Raw genomic sequence first — 19009 nt, 5'->3', positions numbered from 1 at the left:
ATATGCAAGTATTAAAAGGTAAACTAGATTAGGTGCTGCCTACTATCACAGTGATCTTGGGGTTTCAGCTGCACCTCTGCCACACAGCCCTCCTAAAGCAGGCTTTATTGCCAAGCTTTTATATGTACCACTGTTCAAATAAGGTACCTTTCACCCAGAGCACGAGCAGTTTGAGAAAGTAGAACTGACAAAGAGCAAGGGGCAACGGACAGAACCTCAGGAAATGAAAAACCGAAACAAGAGTGAATGTTTGAAAGAAAATGCAGAATTTAACACTACAAGCTGGTTTTCCTAAGACTGGACACAAGGTGGCTGACTTACTGGTGACTAGATTTACTGAAACACATTCAGTCATGTTCTTAGTACCAGCATTTCGGCCTTTAAAAGGTGAACACATCTAAAGGGGTCGTCTTCTCCAAGGGGTGATGCAGCGCTGCCTCCTCACTCCAGTGCTGATGGAAGGAGAGGGCCATTAGGCAGAGCTAGCCTGAGCTAGCTTGGGAGAAGAGGCTTTGGCAAACATAATTACTGTAAGATGAAGCAATCTTCTGCAAAACCACTGCAAAAGCATCCAGAAAAAATCATCCAGACGGAAAAAGCATCCAGTCACTGAAGTAAATGCACAATGCAGCAGAATACTGCAGCAACTGAAACTTGAACTTCCTCACTGACTGACCAGGGACTAACTGTGGAAAGGGGATCAGCTGAGTTCAGGAACAATATTCTGACACTTCCCTACTAGAAGAATGCAAGAGGGGTACAGAAAGCTCAGGAGAGCACTAAGGGAACCACATCTCTGCATGCAACAAAGAGAGGAGGGAAGCCCTCCAAAGACCTGCCCCACAGAGCCAGCCAGAAGGCAACAGTAAGCTTAGGACACATACAAACAGCCAAATTCCTTTGTTGAAGTCAGGCAGCCAGAGAGGCAAGGCTGAGCATGAAGGTCAGACACCAAACAGCAAACATCAGAGGTACCTTACCTTCCTGCTTCACAGGCCTCAGTTTAGCAGCAACCATCCCACCATGGGCTGCCCTTGGGTCTCCCAAGGAAGTGCAAAGACAAGGGAAAAGCCCTGCAGACACGGGCAGGCTCCACAGTGGGCTGGCCAGCCATGTCCCCACACAGCTCTCCCAACCCCATGGGGAAGGGCCTCTGCACTTCCTCCCACTGCCCAGCTCCAAGACAGACTGCCGCCCCTCCAGGGTGATCCAGCTGCTGCCTCCCATGAGCAACAGCTTCATCCTGTGCTTTTCATTCTGAAATTCATTCAAGGATACGTTCTTCATTCCAAACAAACACACACTCTACAGATCGGAGGTAAAAGATTTTATTATCCCACGGATTTTTCCTAAGTAAGAGTCCTACCAGACAAAATATACAAAGCATCTTATGTTTTCTCTCTAGACAACTGCATTCTCATCGTATGAAACAGTGACCACATTAGTTCACTTTAAAAGAACCAAGGTTTGTCCTTACAGCTGCGGGATTGCACAGAGTTAGCATATTCAATGACCAGTTTATTCATGCAGAATCAGAAGGAAGGGGAAAAAAGGTCTGTATGCTCACCTGAGTGCAGGCTTAGGCTCCCAGAAGTAAATGCAGGGCTTAAATTTACCAGTCTGCAGCACTTCCACTAAGTGAACCAGTTCTCTTACCCATTCCTTGTCATCCAGCCAGCAATGAAAGATTAGGGCTAGCAGCAAGCTACCACTGGAAAAACATAGTGCTAGAAAAGCAAATACTCCCCTGGCACTGGGAAACCTTCCTGACCAACCTGCATGAAGTGCACATAATGCTTCATTTTACATCAAGCTTAAAGTAGAATGAAACCAAAGCATCCTCCTCTACTTGTAAAAACTGGATGTTTACAGCTCACTGTGTTTATATAGAAAAATAAATTGTCAGCACTAAGGGCACACTAATACCTATTGTGTTACATGACCATTTAGAGATCCTGGTTTGGTTTCACATAGTTAACTCAAAGTATTATTACTTAAAAGTTTTATTCTAAAATATATTCACCTTTTGGTTGTGCTGAATTTATGATTGTACTTGCATTTACTTGATCCTTCTCCTTCTAAAACAACAAGCTCCTGAATTTCAGCAGATGGTGAACAAAGCCAGATTTGCTGGAAACCACTTACCAAGAATGTGCCAAGCTGAAACTCACCCCATTCTTTCAAGCCAAAAACCTGCCTGCATTTCAAGAGCCTAATTAGTTTTAACTATTTATGGAATAGAGGGAAGGATATTTAATTAATCTGCATTTTTATCTCTCTGATGATCAACAGAAATGCAGTTTTGATCACACAATTCCTCTGCAGTATACTGATCTGCTGAATAGTGCCTCATATCAGTATCTGTACTACAATGGTGCCTGCAGATAATGTGATACACAGCTGGACTACAGTAATCACTATGAAACCAACTTTCAGAGGTGACAAACAAGACTACACCCATTGTTAAAAACAGTGAATTAAAATAATCAGCTTCTGCACTTGCCAGTAACTCCGAGCTCTGCTGCTGACACCACTCTGTACGTAGGCATGGCACCCCATCTGCACACAGATGGGATCGCCACAACTCCGGAAAACAGACACATGAACATATTCTTCCCAAGCAAGCAGAGCTGGCCAGGACAGACACAGGGCTGGAGTAAACCACCCAGTTCCACCCACAGCCATGGCCTATTGATGAGACATCAGTGATGTGAGGAGCTTTGGCACCTCACATCAAAGATTCACCTCTTTTACATAGGCAAAATGACAGCAGATCTGCCCAGGATCCACAGCAGCTGCAACCGTGTGTTAGAGACAGGGCTACCCAGCCTTGCACTTCACCTTCTGCTTTGTGCCTGAGGAGCAGCTGTGTCATTTATGTCATTCCCAACTCACCTCCTTGCCTTGGCCTCCTGCCCATCCTGAACACCCATCAGGATACCCTGCACTGCTCCATGAGTCACACTGAGCCATGATGTGTTCAGGAGACGTGAGGGGTGAATCCAGGAGCCACACCAATACAGTGGCTGCTTTCAATGTTTGAAAATCTGATTCTGGCTTGTGCAGAAACCCTCCTTCTGCTGAGCTTTCTGAACCACCCTGTCTGTAACCTCACAACTATTCCTTTCCTAAGTGCATCTGGTTACGTATTTCTGGTCATTATACCAGCACTAAAACAGTAGCCCTCCTCTTACGCATGCACCTTGTGCCCCAGTGCCACAGCACCCTCAAAGCACTACACCAGCCTGAAATCCCACAGCCTATTTCCAGCACTTCTATTTCTCAGGCATCCGTTCTACACCAAGCTTGCTTCCAAAAGATTCCCATCCTGTGGTGTGAAAGAAACACCATCTACTCCCAGGTTATCTTTCACCACTGTGTAAATTTAAGCCCAACAGACGTCTCAGGTAGGTAGCGGGGAGAGAAGAGAATCCACTGGTGATGGACCCGAGAGGTTAGCGCTGCACAAGCAGGGAAGGGAGTAAAAAAGGTAAGACAGATTACCATGTCTAAAGAGAGGACCGAGAGCATGTGTGTGCATGTGTGTGCAAGCAAAGCCAAGGAAGGTTATATCTGGAGAGTGGCTTCATGACTTCCCGCAGATAACAGTTTCGACCACAAAAGTGTTTTCGAAGTGACGAATGCGATGACAGTTTCCAGCCTCGCGTCGACTGATGCCTAGAAGTGATTGAAAGAGAGCAGAGGAGAAATTCAACCAATGGTAATCTATAAGAGCTGCAGCGAGTGGGGGAAGGAAAGCAGATGAGGTGCAACTCCTGAACACTGAAAAGCAGGAACAACACAGCCCATAGGAAAAGCAGCATAACGTGGTCTTTGGAAGAACCACCACATTGTCTAGGCTGTGGGCTTGCAGTAAAAGCTGCCATGAGCTGCCTGGAAACAGCTGCTTTCAGCCGACAACATCTCAGTGTTATCACAGAGACCAGAAAGCCTCACGAAACCAGCAGAAGTCACAGACTGGTACAGACCACAGCTCTGAATGCACCCAAGGAGGGCTTAAAATAGCCACCCCTCTGGCATTTGTATCCCTTCATGCACTGATCATGCTATGGCCCCAGTCTCTCTAGGAAACCAGGAATGCTCCCTATGCCCTAAAACTGCAGGACCTCAACTCTTGGCAGCTCTGCCCTCTTCTAGCAACCCCCCCAGGGGTGCCCTGCTGATCAACAGGACCATGCCATGACTCTGAGTGCAGCAGCCAGCATGCCAGCAGCCCTGTGCACAACTGTGCAGCTCCCATTGGGAAAACAACCACGACCTACAGCCATGGAGACTTCTGCACCCTGCTGCTTCCCCAGAGAACCAAACACTGACTACAGGTGAGCCTTTAAGTACGCCACCATCTAAACCCAAATTAATACAAATACTGCACTCCTGATGCAAATATTTGCTGCAAATACTCAATTCAAGGAGTGTTCTGCAGCAATATTACCATTTGTATATAAGATACACATTGCTGATTTTCATGGAATCACTTCCAGGTAGTCCAATTTTCCCTCTTCACAACTATTCCTGTATTATTAGGAACTCAATTAATTAAAGGTAATTTGCAGATCTAATCTGCTCTGACCAGCTACCACTGAAGCACATGTCTCCATTAGGGAAATTTTCCATACAGTTCCCACCAGCACTGCTATTAATTCAGCCACACGAGCCCAGATGTAAAGGACTTGCTGGCTCCTGCAACCATTATCTCAACATTTCTACTAGAATAGACAACAGAAACACAGCAGCCAGCACCCATCTGCAGCAGCAGCATCCCAGGTTTGGGTTTAGATGAACCAGATGGGAAACACCTCCAAAGATCTCCTGTTTGCCTACACCCCCAGGGAAACCTCTCCTCTCACCACAAAGAAGCCAGCAGGGCTGTAACAGCAGTGATAACAACTGTGATGTTGGGGGGAAGCGAGTTAGGACACCGAACATGGCAAGGCTCTTACGTCTCCTCGTGCTCCTCCGCTTCAGCCTGTAGGTCTCCTTGCCACTGCAGAGGCGGTAGATGAAGGAGCCAAGCTGCTCCATGTCACTGACGTGCTCGGTGGCGATCATCTCCTCCTGGATTATGTATGTCTGAGGCAGGTACGTCCCTTTCTGGAATGACACAGTTTCCACCAAAATAAAGCACAAATGGTGCCATCATCTCCTTGAACAGAACTCTCACACAGAGTGCCCAGGACAGCCACACTGTTAAAAATCCATGTATGATGGCTCAAACTCCACTTACCAAGTCCAGTTATCATGCTTCCTTCTCCTTGCAGTAAACTGTCCCATGCTGCTAGCCCAGAGCATACACAACTGATTAGATCCAAACAATGAACGTTCGTTTACAGGATGAAGCCAGCGTACCTTCAACCCTGTTATAAACTAACCCCAGTTTTAAAGGTGGGTGTGCAAAGCTGTAACTCAGATCCCTTCCCTCTGGAGAGGGATCAAAACTCAACCAGAATGCCAGGACCTCCACTGAAAATGTGCGTTTTACATTTATTTCAAAAGGCAGAAACCAAAAGTGCCAGCCCTGCTCAGGTTCCAACAGTTTCCCAAGTTATCCACATCCCCCCTTCCTTCTCGCTTCATTCAGCACAGCCACAGCGATCTCCTGCCCTATAGCCCACAGGAATGAAGACTACAAACAAGCCATGGGCACAGCGTTTAGAAACACTGCCCTGCAAGGTCATGCTTGGTGCTCAGGAGACAGACAGCTCTCAGCACACTTCCATCCCCGCAGGGGCATCATTCAGAGACTCTGGGGCAGTGCAGGAAGGCAGCTCACACCAGAGAGCAAGCTGAGGCAAAGCAGGACACATGAGCTCCCTGCTGTTGGGCTGGAGGCCACTGTGAACACCAGGGTGATGAGCAGTGGCTGACAGGGGACATGGCAGAAAGCCACCATGGGCCAGAGAAAATGGGGCACCTCGGAGCATCGCAGGGATGGAGGCTGCCTCTTTCCCTGCAGGAAGGAAATGTGCTTGGCATTAAAGACTCTCTGCAAGCTGATTCCTGGGTACCAGGCCATCTTACAGCTGCCTGGACATTGGTAATCATGGAATCATAGAACAGTTTGGGTTGGAAGGGACCTTCAAAGCTCATCTAATCCAACCTTCTGCAAAGACCAGGAACAGCCTCAACTAGACCAGGCTGCCCAAAGCCACATCCAGCCTGGTCTTGAATGTCTCCAGGGATAAAGCATCCAGCACCTCTCTGGGCAACCTGTGTCAGTGCTTTACCACCCTCAGTGTAAACAGTTTTTCTCTCATGTCAAGCCTGAATTTCCCCTCTTTTATAGTTTAAACCATCACCCTTGTCCTGTCACAATAGGCCCTGCTAAAAAGTCTGTCTCCATAATAAGCAGTTGTGTTAAAAGTACAGCTTGGGTTGGCGGCCACTTCTGAGCAGACTAGATGCTAACTAGGCCATGAAGTAAATACTTCTGGTCCCTTTTGCTTAAGAAGAGTCAAAGAAATGAAAGAACCAGCAAATCCTGGGGCCAAACATAATCAAGGGGAAAAGCAAGCAGCAGCAGCACTATTTCAAATACTACATCTTCAGTTTCCACCACAGGACTGGTTATCTCCATAGGTAGGTACCTGGAAACATGCTGTCTTAACTTTGTGCCGTGCTGCTGGCCTGGCATAGCCTGCTGGATCAATAAAGCTCTCCTCTGCTGGAGGACCAGATGATTAGTGGAAGTTTGTCTTACACTAACACAACAGCTCTGCAAGAAAGTCAATTACTGATTCTCGGTGGGAGAGCGCAGGAAAGGGCATATGATACGTGCCGGTACTGGCAGGAGGTATCACGTTAACACCAGGGGCTGAGGCCCAGGACTGGCCACATCCTCGATCTGGTAAGAGGGCTTAGAGAAAGATACAGGCACACAACCCATTTCTTGTTATTTTAGATTTAAATAGCTGTCGCAGCTGAAGTAGTCAGGAATCATCCCTCTATGGCAGGACTGTGCAACATGGATGATACCTTCAATTCTCTGCTGAGAGTTTTAACAACACTAAAGTTTTGAGCATCTTGCACCCTACAAAAGGTGTGGATTGTCCATCACTTAAGTGGTTCATCTCCCACCTTCCTGGTGCTGCTCAGGGAAGCACCCCCCCCATCCTTTTCTCTTCATTACTTATGCCGTTCACCAAACCAACACACCTATATGGAATAAAGCCTGCAAGAAGCAGCAGAGCTGCCATTTACAGGCAAAAAACTCAGACACAAGAGGCCTGGTAATGCATACATGGCAACAGCCACACTGCAAAGTGGCACCCTAGGACCATGCTGCTCAGGGGAAAATGAGCAACAGGGTTTCAGTGACTCCCTGCGCTGCCACAGTCTGCTGGAGCAAGCCACTGATGTTCTTTGCTAGACTAAGGTTTCGCCCTTAGAAACAGGACTGAAGCCACTTAAAACCTGAACTTTCAGCTGGAAATCAGTCTCATTCTTTAGTGACTTGACTGGATTCAGACATGCAAAAAAACCAAGTCTCCAAGTCCAAGGACCAACACAGCTCATCCAGAATCCAAACAGGAGCACTTGTGAGCAGTGGGGCAAGTCATCAGGTGATGAAGGTCCCTGCAGCAGGAAGAAATTTGCCCCCTCTGCCTGATACAGGCTACCCACAGGGCCCTGCCTGTGGATATGAAGATGACAGGCTAAGAGAGAGGGGAGGGACCTTGGGGCTGTACCCAAACTGGTCTTGAAATCCAAGGATTTCAAGTAGGCAGCACAACCCCCCTGGGCAACCTGTTCCACTGCTTCACAGCCCTCATGGGAAAAAACTGTTTCTGAGCTCAAGACCAAGCTCAGCACTTCAAACCAATGTCCCTAAGGTGCAACCCTGCCTGTCCCATTTCCCCCTGCCCCAGGGGCTGGTCACCTGCCCTGGACAGAAGCGAGCTGTATGTAAATGCATGCCATACATCAGCAGGGTTCCCAGCATATTTGCCAGATGGTCACAGTGCATTAAAAGACTGCTAGGAAACAAACTGGGAGCTGAACAAGGACTGGAGATCAGACATCTCTCAAGGCACAACCTTTTGGCTCTGAACCCCTACAAAGTTCATCACACTGCATGTAGCAGCGAGTGAGCAAAGAGAATTTAAGGAAAAGAGAGAGTTAGATTGTTGGTTTCCTTTCTTTTCCCCTTTAGTTTCTTTTTCTTTCCTTTCTCCTTTCCTTTCAAAGAGACCCTCACAGAAGGGAGTAAAAGACCCATGCTCAGCGCTTTGCTTTACCTGCAAAAGGCTGAGACAGACATGCACCTTCTGCAGTCTTAAAAGTTGTTTTGCTTTTTCCCCTGCTGTTAGGATTAAATAGCACTCTAAGACTTTCAGTCATGGGCTTCTGAACTGAACCAAACTGCCGGTTCTAAACCCAGTTAATACCAGCTATGAGCAAAACCACATGAGCCCAAGTGTGGCGCTGTATCCAGCACAGCTTCCCCCCAGAAGGATGAAAGCTCAAGGCCTGGTACTCCCCAGGGGACACCAAGAGCTCGCCAAATGGCAAACCACAGCGATAATCATGGCAAGAGTGAAAGGAGGGAATGTTTCTTTTTTCCTTTCTTTGATTCCTACAATCAGTGAACACCAGAAGGAAGGAATCTGCTGCTCCTCCACGTCATCCTTGTCAGGTTGATCTGTCATGTCAGTGTTAGCGTGCTGTCCGTACATTCATATTTGAGCTAAACCCACTGAAGCCTTCGCTCTACATGAAGTCTCAGCTCTGTCAGAGTCAATGCTGACTTAAACAAAGCAGTTTTGATTTCCTATGGACTTCCAAGCTGGCATCCACAAACCAACTCCAGGAGAGCATGCAAAGTAAGCAAGACTGCAACTATACCTTCACGTTAACCAACAGCTCCCACAGGTTGCGAGGAGGCATCACGATAGTGGTGTTCAGCTCGATGACGTAGCATTTATCCAGCGTTATGTCATGATAAGCTGTCAGACCCTGTATTCCAAGCACAGAAATTAAGGAATTGAGCCCTTGGCAATGGAACGTGGCTGTGAAAACGGGTAAAAAGCGGGAATTCAGGGAAGACAGGAAACTGCTTTGAAGGACAAACATGTCCGAGGACCTCCCTACCAAGCAAGACGGGGTTGGAAACCTCAGAGAGGGTCTTGGGAAGGAGAACAGCTCAGTAGTAAGATCATCATAGACATATTGGACAACAGTGATAGCATGGCATAGTGCTGCTGCTCAGCCCCATGCTACACCCCCCCAAAAGGCCCCAAGAGCTCCTTACTCGCTGGAAATCATGGATGATATCTGCAGGATCGCTCCCTCCAAACCGGGGCACTGGGACGTTGATTTGCTCGTAGTTCTCTTCAAGGTAGATCTTGACGTCCTCATGCAGCTCCAGCTGCCCTCTGAACGGTGAGTACAGCGAGTCTTCGTAGAGGACGCCGCAGTGAAACACGCTCTCACGGGGCAGCTGTGGGGATAAGATCCAGGTGAGAGGGACAACACTCATAGATCCCACACCCCAGTAACAGCTACAGCAAACGTGGGGAGAACTGTACCCACACTGGGTGAAAACACTCTTTTCCAACACATGCTTGAAGATTATTTCAAGATCGATCACATTGTGGGGATGCAGCTCAGGACACGGGGGGCTTCTGGGCTAAAGCACACACTGCTGGGTCATAGGGAGCTTGTCATCACCAAACACCACCAAGTCCTTATCCTCAGGGGTACTCTCAATCCCTTCACCTCCCAGCCTGCATTGATACTGGGGTTGTCCCAACCCAAGGGCAGGACCTTGCAGTTAGTTGGCCTTGCTGAACCTCATGAGGTCTACACAGGCCCACTTCTCAAGCGTGCCCGAGTCCCTTTGGATGGCTTCCCGTCCCTTGGCCATGCCAACTGCACCACTCGGCTTCATGTCATCTGCAAACTTGCCGAAGGCATTCTCATTAAATACACTGTCTGCATTGCTAATGAAGATACTAAACAGTACTGGCCCCAGTATGGACGCCCGAGGGATGCCATCTGTCACTGGTGTCCATCCAGACATTGAGCCATTCCTCATTATCCTTAAGACATGCCTCATCTGCAGGGTCTAGAGGCCTGGCTCCAGAGTTACCACAAGGCAAAGCAATAAATAGCAGCACCCCCACTTTCAAAGACTGAAGCAGCTTGTCTGGCTGCTCCAGCTGAAGAGCCAGGAGTCTTTCCCAACTCACCTGGGTGATGAAGAAGTATCTGTACACATACATCGATGCAAAGACCAAGCCCAGGAGCAGCACGAGGAGCCCCATGGTCAGGTAGCACACTCCACTGAGAGATGACCTCCGGCCCTGCACCGGAGGTGCTGGCTCTTCCTGCAAGGTGAAAATGAGAGCATCAGTCAGATGCTGCTACAAGGGACCAGAAAGAGCAACAAAGGCTTTTTGTGGTGTGCAACTGAAGGTGGCAGGCACCATCCCATAAAGTGACTTCAGATCTGACAGCATTCTGGCAAGAGGAAAACATTTCTTGTTCTTCCCCTCACTCCCCATATAGACATATATTTATACATATAAATATATATAAGTACAAATTAAAGTGTGTGTATGAACATACACACAACATAAATGTATACTCGGCTTCCCACCAACTGCTCAGAACAAAGTCAAGCTTTGTTTCAGTGGACAATAAGGACAGACTGAAAAAAGGGAAATCGGGAACTAACACTTCCAGCATTTATGTATTAATACTCAAAAATTCTTAGGGAAATGCTGCCATGGTGGAATTCTTCAGCACAACATTTTTGAGGTGAAGTTTTCATTGAAAATTTGAGGTGGAAATGACTCATCTCAGAGAGAAATCTCCTGGCCCTGCTGGGGTGAGCTTAACCAAACCGCTGTGTTGATGTCAGCGTCATTTTCAAGCAGATTCCTGCACACCTTCCAAGAAAATGGTCAGAGCATCAAAAGAAAACGTATCTGCCATCTTATAGTGCTCCACAAACCATACAGACAGTAGTCACTTCTCCCCGTTACAACCCTCAAAAAGGAGGGCAGCGCGAAGGCAGATTTACCTCCTGGGGACCACTCATGCCAGCCTATGATGCTCTTGTTTTTACTACCAAAATAACCCTCTGAATGTTAAGCAGGAGGACGTAGGGCCTTTTAAGAGGCAGATGAAAGAAGCTGGTACAGAGATGCCCCAGTTTCCAAACAGAACAGCTGAAAGCTGCCCTCAGCTGAGCAGGGAAGAGAGGGGAAGAGAGGCATTGGGGAAGGCTCCCTCTGCACAGCACACGATCTGATGTGTTTTGACTAGAAAGACACTCTCTCCATGGCTGGCCAAAGACCAGTATGAACTGAAGGAACAGATTTAAAAGCAACAACAGCCTCTCATTTCTAGGATGCACCACTTTGTAAAGAAAGAGATGTTTCTCCAGGGTACCATGGCCAAAACCCGCAGGTGCTGCAGGTGTATCTCCCCAAGTGGAGATGTCCCTGGGTCCCTGCCACTCACCTTCCCCTTTCCCTGCCATGCAGCAGCACATCAATCCCAGGCTTGCAGGCATCAGGTCACTCCTTCCCAGAGGCTAGAGAAGCCCAGCATCCCTGGGGATTGCCCCCAGCTCCATCAAGGCACAGAACAGGATCCTGCAGCACCTCCGCTACCTGCTCTGCTCCAGCCAGCATAGACTGCTCCAGCTACCAACCTTTTCTTCTCTAGCCACATTCAGACTGATAACTGCGAAGACTGAAAGACCAAACTGCTTTGGGAGAGCTACAATCCCAGCACACCTCCAGGAGAAATTAATCTGTATTCATTTCTCCTTCATCCCAGCTTTTGAAAGATCTGCAGCATCTCTATTCACCACCAGCTCCCTATACTGAAGGAACAGTGTAATCAGTTTGTTGCTGCTCCTCCAGCAAATAAAGGGATGAGCAAACTGAAAAATGCCACATTTAAGTTCACTTCCAATCTCTGCCTTCCTCTCTTTCTGCAGATGAGGGGCAGGAACTGTGACAAGCCACAAAGAAAGAGCTAAATAAGTCACATAACTAGAAGTTTAAAGGCTCTTTGACATGAACAGCCAGGACAGGGAAGTCATGCTACATGTCAAGTGTTTCACAGGAAAGGATTTCCCCAGGGACTTGTCATTGGAGAAAGAGAGCAGACAGTGGGGGTGAAGAGGAACATAAAGATCTGCTGCTAACACTGAGGCAAGCCAAGGACATGCCATCTCTCACCATTAAAGGAGATGAGTTTGGCTTCATACAAAGGATCCCTGGCTTTGGGAAAAATGCCTGAGTTTTGCATTTTGGGAAAGGGTGGGGGAAGTCAAGTGAAGCACAGGTTTGCCCTGAGGCAAGTCAGGAGACACCAGCAAGAACCAAAACCAAATCAACCCTCATACACCAAGCCCTCCCCTTCACTTCGGGCAGGAGGTGTTCTCAGTGCTGACAGCCTGTGGATGGAGCAGGGCACAACCTGCAGTAGCAGCAGGATAACAAATCTTCACCACGCTGGAACAACCAACAGGCTTCCTCCACAGGCTGCTGTCCCACACATGCTGCAGCATGCCTCCTCCTACTGCAGGACCACCACTGCTGGCAGTAGGAATATGAGTGTTTTAAACAACAGGAAATCCACCGCAGCAGTCCTGCACAGCATCCTTGGCTCTAGACTGGAGAGACATGGATTTGACAGATGGACCACTTCGTGGATAACGGACTGGCCAGATGGTTGCACGCAGAGGGTTGTGGTCAGTGGCTCCATGTCCAAGTGGAGACCAGTGACGAGTGGTGCTTCCCAGAGGTCAGTGCTGGGACCAGCACTGTTCAACATCTTTGTCAGTGACATGGACAGAGGGATCACTGCACCCTCAGCAAGTCTGGCAATGACACCAAGCTGTGTGGTGCAGTCAGAACGCTGGAGGGAAGGGATGGGATCCAGAGGGACCCCAACACACTTGAGAGGTGGCCAGTGTAAACCTCATGAAGTTCAACAAGGCCTAGTGCCAGGCCCTGCACATGGGTCAGGGCAATCCAAGCACAAACACAAGCTGGGCAGACACTAGATTGAGAGCAGTCCTAGGAAGAAGGACTTGGAGCTGAGCAAACTCTCCTGGCTTCACAGTGCTGAGCCTCTGGACGCAGAAAACGAGCAGGAGCTGCTAGCAAGAACCATACCCAGCGATGTGCTGCCTTTGATACTTCTCATGAATACAGTACAAGGTTATGAAAAATGCATTGGAGTCTATCGCTTTTTCATCAGCCATGTCCTGCTGAAGCTGACAGAAGTGAGGAAATTAAAGGTGTCGTGTCATGCCTTGCTCCCTCCTGAGACACACACCACCTCTGCAGAGGTGGGATCAGCTCACACCCTGTTCCTGCTTCTTCAGCTTTGCAAACAGCTCCGAGTTCTCCAGAAACCACTTTTCCTGCATTTCTGAAACACACAGGTTTGAAATCTTCCATTTTAGGTGTAGCAGAGCCTGACAAACAGGGGACACAGTTCAGCAAGTGCCTAAATATACACCCCAACAGGCAAAGAAGCTCGGCGAGACTAAAAATAGGTGTGATTTTGACAACTGACAAGGGAGGAGAGAAATGCAATGCAAAGGAAATGCTCACAGGGATGCTGTTTGGAGAGAAGTGCTATCTGAATGGCAGCAAGCAGGGGTGGCCAGCCAGCATTTGAGACTGGAGCACTTGCCAAGCTAGAGCTCTGGAGAAGCAAAGTGAGAGACTACATATGGGGAGAGGCAGATGAAGGAAGACACAAAAGGGGAGAGGAATGGAGGAAATAAAACCTCTGCAGCAATGCAGTTCATCCTTGGATCTGCCAAAGCATTTCCCATGCTCCAAAAAAGACTCCTATGGCAGATGAACAAGAAATGAGTCTCGTCCTTCAGAGCAGTTCTGCTTGGAGGGAGTGAAATGAGGAGAAATACCATTGCCCTGGCAGAGAGTCACAGGGTCAGTGCTCAGCACCAGCAATGAGAGGCCTCTGAATGAGCCCTTTACCTGGAAGGAGAGTCACAGAACCACAGAATCAATGAGGTTGAAAACAACCTTCAAGATCATCAAGTCCAACCGCTCCCCAGCACTGCCAAGGCCACCATTGCCCTGGGCAGCCTGTTCCAATGCCTGAGCACTCTTTCAGGGAAGGAACTGTTCCTAGTATCCAGTCTAAACCTCCCCTGCTGCAGCTTGAGGCCATTTCCTCTTGTCCCATCCCTTGTTCCTTGGGAGCAGAGCCCAGCCCCTCCTGGCTCCATCCTCCTGTCAGGCAGTTGTAGGGAGCGATCAGGTCCCCCCTGAGCCTTCTCTTCTCCAGACTGAACCCCCCAGGTCCCTCAGCCGTTCCCCATCACACTGTGCTCCAGGCCCTGCACCAGCTCCGTTGCCCTTCTCTGGCCCAGCTCCAGCACCTCAATGTCTGTCATGTACTGAGGGGCCCAGAACTGAACACAGGATTCGAGGTGCGGCCTCACCAGTGCCAGCACAGGGAGATGATCACTGCCCTGGCCCTGCCGCCGCACTGGTGCTGATACAGCCCAGGATGCTGTTGACTCCTTGGCCACAAGCTGCTCATGTTCAGCTCCATCAGTCAGCACCCCCAGCTCCTTTTCCATGAGCAGCTTTCCAGCCACTCTTCCAGTCTGAAAAGCATTTCTAATGCTTCAGGTCTGAAAAGAAAATGATGTGCGGATGCATGGAGCGGGAAGACACACACACACACATATATATGGCATATAGTTTCCAAGGCAACCAAAGTCCCTGCACACAGCACTCAGCAGCGCTTGTGCAGGGCACTCAGCAGCGTTTCCACAGAGAACTCAACAGAATGGCTTTGGACTCGAGGATGCCTGGAAGCCTGTAATTAAGAGACTATCACAGCGAAGGCAAAAAGGTTGCAATAAATGAATCTAATCACATCTTTACACAATGCCACGGCACGTGACTACCAACAAAGTCACTGCACAGCACTGGAGATTAGAATATCAAAGCCAACCACTGGCTAATTAAAACCCAGCATTGTTGCTCTATGACAAAGACAGCAGGATGTAACAAACACAGCCTAGCACATGGGAGCTCCGGAGCGAAAAGTGATCATATTTTCCTTCTCCCTCACCAGCAAGAGAGATGTAACCCCCCTCCCTTCTCCTTTTTCCATCCCTTTTTGGACTAAGGGGCTGTTTCTTCTTCCTCTTCAACAGGAGCTGCAGCAGCTCCACCACCACAGCTAAAAGGCTCTGACTTACGTGGGCAGATCTCACCTGGGAAAGGGAAGGAGCAAGCACAGCAAAGTGAAGGCCATGGTTAGGTTTTGGAAACCCTGAAGTGGGAGATGGCATTAAAAAAATAGGAATTCTCCCCAGGAGAATGAAGGTTAAGCTTCAACACTGGGTCTCAAAACCTACCTAGAGGCAGCTAGATCTATCTAAGTCTACCTAAAAGGCAGCTCAAGTAAGACTGAAGCAGAGCAGCTGCCCTGGGAATAGGGGAAACTCTTAAATCAAGGGTTGGGAAAAGATGGAGAGAGACTTGATTCAAAGGTAAAGACATACGCAGGTGGGCAGATACCTGACTCTTTAAGAGACCTTTTAACCAATGCCAGAAGCATTTAAGAACATTGAGAAACTGAGGCAAGGCAATGCCAACAGCTTTCAGTTTGTTCTTGGTGTAGCCGAGTCTTCCTTCTCCTCCTGAAGTGAAAATGCTACCAGTTGCATACCATGCTAAGCAGTCTGCACAAAAGCAGCCCGTTTGCTTCCACCTTCATGTGTGGCTTGGTGAGAAGCCAACCAAAAGCCTGACTGCTCACTAAAGTGATGAGCATGGCATGACAGCCATGGCTGTGATACGACAGTGGGACCACGTGCTTGGGAAGAAGCTGTGCAGATTGCCCTTCCAACAGCCATACACTCACCTCTTCCCAGGCTAAAATCAGGTAATTGCTCCATGATCAGATAGTTCTGGGGTCCAAATAATGTACAGTTTAGAACTACAGCACCCATCTCTGAGCTCCTACAGTCAGGCAGGTGGAGACAGCCAAGAGCAAATTGGATGTCACCAAGGGCAAGCCAAGCACTGCTGATCTGGTTGTGGGCAGTTGGGCCATCACTGTCCCACCTCACTCTTCCTCTAGAGTTAAATGATTACCAAAAGGGCACCAGAAAGGAGGACACAGCCATGGCCAAGATGATTAGGAGCTGGAACAGCCGAAGTACTGCCTTCTGCTAGCTCTGCAGACGAGAGGGGGCATCAGAGCTGTAAACCTGTACTGTCTGCTCTGAACAGAGGGGTCAGAGTCCAGCATTTACTGGAGTTCAAGCTGAAGCATGTAACAAGAAACCAGATTTCGGATTACAACCTTTGCCTCTTTGCTGAAAATCAGGATTCCATGGTGTCACACCAGAAGATGAAGTCACCGCTCCCTTTCAGAACACTGACAGCAGTTATCTCTTCTCCCAGCAGCAGCGTAGGAAAACCCTGACAGTCAGTCCTACACTCAGAGATTCACCACAAAGAAACGGTGTCTACTTTAACAGCAGCAAGAGAGAGGAGGCAGATTTACCCTTCCCAGCCCTACTGTTCAAACTGACTTCAATGGCAGCGGATGGCAGCAAGGAAAAACAACTCTGCAAAGCCAAAAACCCAAACCCCCTCAACACAGTTCCTCCCTCAAGCGGTAACAGTGGCATTAAAAACAAAACAAGACATGCTTAGGTTCCCACACATGGCCTGGAAGAAAATACCCATCCAGAAGCAACTGCAAACCCCTTAATGAGCAAAGATAGGGTAGCGCAAAAGCAAGAACTGCACAACTGTGCACAAGCACAACGCATTCTCCAGTATGCTCCATCTTCCTAGCCCTGGAAGCAGTGCTCCCCTCCTCTGAGCAGCCACCAGGAGGTGGCTCATCTCTTCTGCCACGTACAAGGGATAGGATGAAAGGAAAATGGCTTCAAGCTGTGTCAGGAGAGGTGTACGCTGGATATTAGAAACAATTCCTTCCCTAAAGGGTGCTCAGGCATTGGAACAGGCTGTCCAGGGCACTGCTGGAGTCACTGTCCCTGGAAGTGTTCACAAACTGTGTGGATGAGGCCCTCAGTGACATGGGTTAGCGGTGGCCTTGGCAGTGCTGGGGAATGGTTGGACTTGATGTTAAAGAGCTTTTCCAATCTCATTGATTCTGTGATTCTATGATTCACACACAACACCTGCCAGGCCACCTCTTCCCAAACAGCCACATGAGCAGCGTGCTGCAATGACAGGGTGAAAACCAGCCTCCTGCTTATCGTTCCACAGCACAAGGCTTCTTACAGCAGAGCAAGGAGGTCCTGTCCTGCTGACGGTACCTACAGTGCTACAATATTAACACATGAGCAAAGCTTCTGCCCCATACTTGCATTTAGTTCATTTTTACCCATTAAAACTGCTTCTGTTTAAAGGTGTTTCTCAGTTCTCTGTGTTTTGCCAAAGAAACTGCTGCACCCAAAGCAGGTAAAAGCAACAGGTTCTTCCCGTCTGAAGAGCCCCTATGAGTGATCCTCCAGCTCTGGGAGAATGCACACCTCTAGACAGACATTGCAAGGTTCTCCGTCTGCAGCTCTTCAGTCCACATCCACCTCCTCGGTGAAAGAGAGCTCTGTGTTTCCAAATTCAGTTGCATTTATAACATTTCTGCTAGAAGTAGTCATTCCCTCTCCTAATCCCCCACCATTTTTAGCCAGATCCTTTGTCATGCTCAGCTGGAATATCAAATATTCATGTCCAGAGTCTGGTAAGGTGACTCAAGTCTAGTATTTCACTACAGTAAGGGTCTGGGGACATTTTTTCCCCATTCAGCCCTTTCTCAGATGATGGAGAACCGAGTAGCAGTGACAATGCTTCTTTTTAAGCTGACGACTCCATACAGGACACAAAAAGAAGTCATCACTTCAGCCCATGTGGATATGGGAAGGTTGGGCAGAGGCCAGGAATAGCCTTCAGTTACAGGAGGCAGTTCTATTAATTATCTATCCTGTTTAGATCCCTAAATCAAGACATGGTGAAAATACCCACAGCTCAGCAGCATTAAGCCTGGACTCAAGCCTGCAAACCTATCAATGAGCACAATCAATTCATGCTGCTGCCAGCTGTTTTTCTCCCTCTTTGGATTTACAGCTTGCTTTGAGAGCAAGCCTGTTTGAAAGGCTTTTCCTCACATCCCCTTCCCTCACCATCTGCTATAACCTCACAGCATCCTGCAAAGAAGTCACTCACAAAACCCAGCACTGCATTGACTGGCACAGCAGCTTCCACCAAGCTGGCATGACTCTACAGACCCAGCAGAGATGCCTGCATGGTCACTGCTCCTCCACCTGCCCCATGTGTTGCAGCCCAGCTCTGATCATCACCGCATTGGTAACTCCAGGATGGAGAAACATAGAATCACAGACTGGTTTGGGTTGGAAGGGACCTCAAAGCTCATCCAGTTCCAACTCCCTGCCACAGCAGGGACACCTTCCACTAGAGCAGCTTGCTCCAAGCCCTGTCCAACCTGGCCTCGAGTACTGCCAGGGATGGGACAGTCACAACTTCCATGGCAGAGCCCTCAGACAGGGCAGCTGAGCAGTCCCCACTACATACGCAGCAAGAGTGACAAGAGGCACCTCTTCCCTCCAATATTTAGCATTTACACCTGGTGAAGAAGATGATTTCAATAAAACCCCTTCTTCTCAGGGTCTTGCACTGTCTCTGCAGAATAACTGACTGCAAGTGACAGAGGGGTTTACAAGGAATCAACCAGAACAACCCCAACCCACATTTTGACTGGAGAGCTCCAGCCATCAGCTTTACTCAGTTCCTCTGGATTTCAACTTCCATCACGAAGGAGCTTATTTAACTCCTCTAACAAGGAGATAAAGACACAGCACATGTGTTTATTTCCATTTCAGACTCTAACTCATGAGGTTCAATTAAAACTCACTCAATACTATTTTGCATCTGAGAAAATAGCTTCCAATGATCATTTTACTGACTGAATAACC

General features: G+C 48.4%; 1 protein-coding gene across 2 annotated transcripts in view; it reads right to left on the bottom strand.

Annotated features, from left to right (window-relative positions):
• Positions 1-3126: 3126 nt before the first annotated feature.
• ITM2C (integral membrane protein 2C) overlaps positions 3127-19009 on the bottom strand; it is a 31613-nt gene continuing 15730 nt past the window's right edge. For both annotated transcript variants that reach the window (XM_080622643.1, XM_080622644.1), the window contains 5 exons: positions 10209-10346; positions 9269-9457; positions 8863-8973; positions 4962-5112; positions 3127-3678 (listed from right to left, as the gene is read on the bottom strand). In XM_080622643.1, coding sequence (XP_080478769.1) covers positions 3587-3678; positions 4962-5112; positions 8863-8973; positions 9269-9457; positions 10209-10283 — 618 coding nt within the window. In that variant the 5' untranslated portion in view covers positions 10284-10346 and the 3' untranslated portion in view covers positions 3127-3586. The remainder of the gene's footprint in view (positions 3679-4961; positions 5113-8862; positions 8974-9268; positions 9458-10208; positions 10347-19009) is intronic.

Source organism: Psittacula echo (genome assembly GCF_963264785.1).
Source record: "Psittacula echo genome assembly, chromosome: 7".
NCBI classification, from domain to species: domain Eukaryota; kingdom Metazoa; phylum Chordata; class Aves; order Psittaciformes; family Psittacidae; genus Psittacula; species Psittacula echo.
This window is presented reverse-complemented; position numbering and strand designations above follow the sequence as displayed.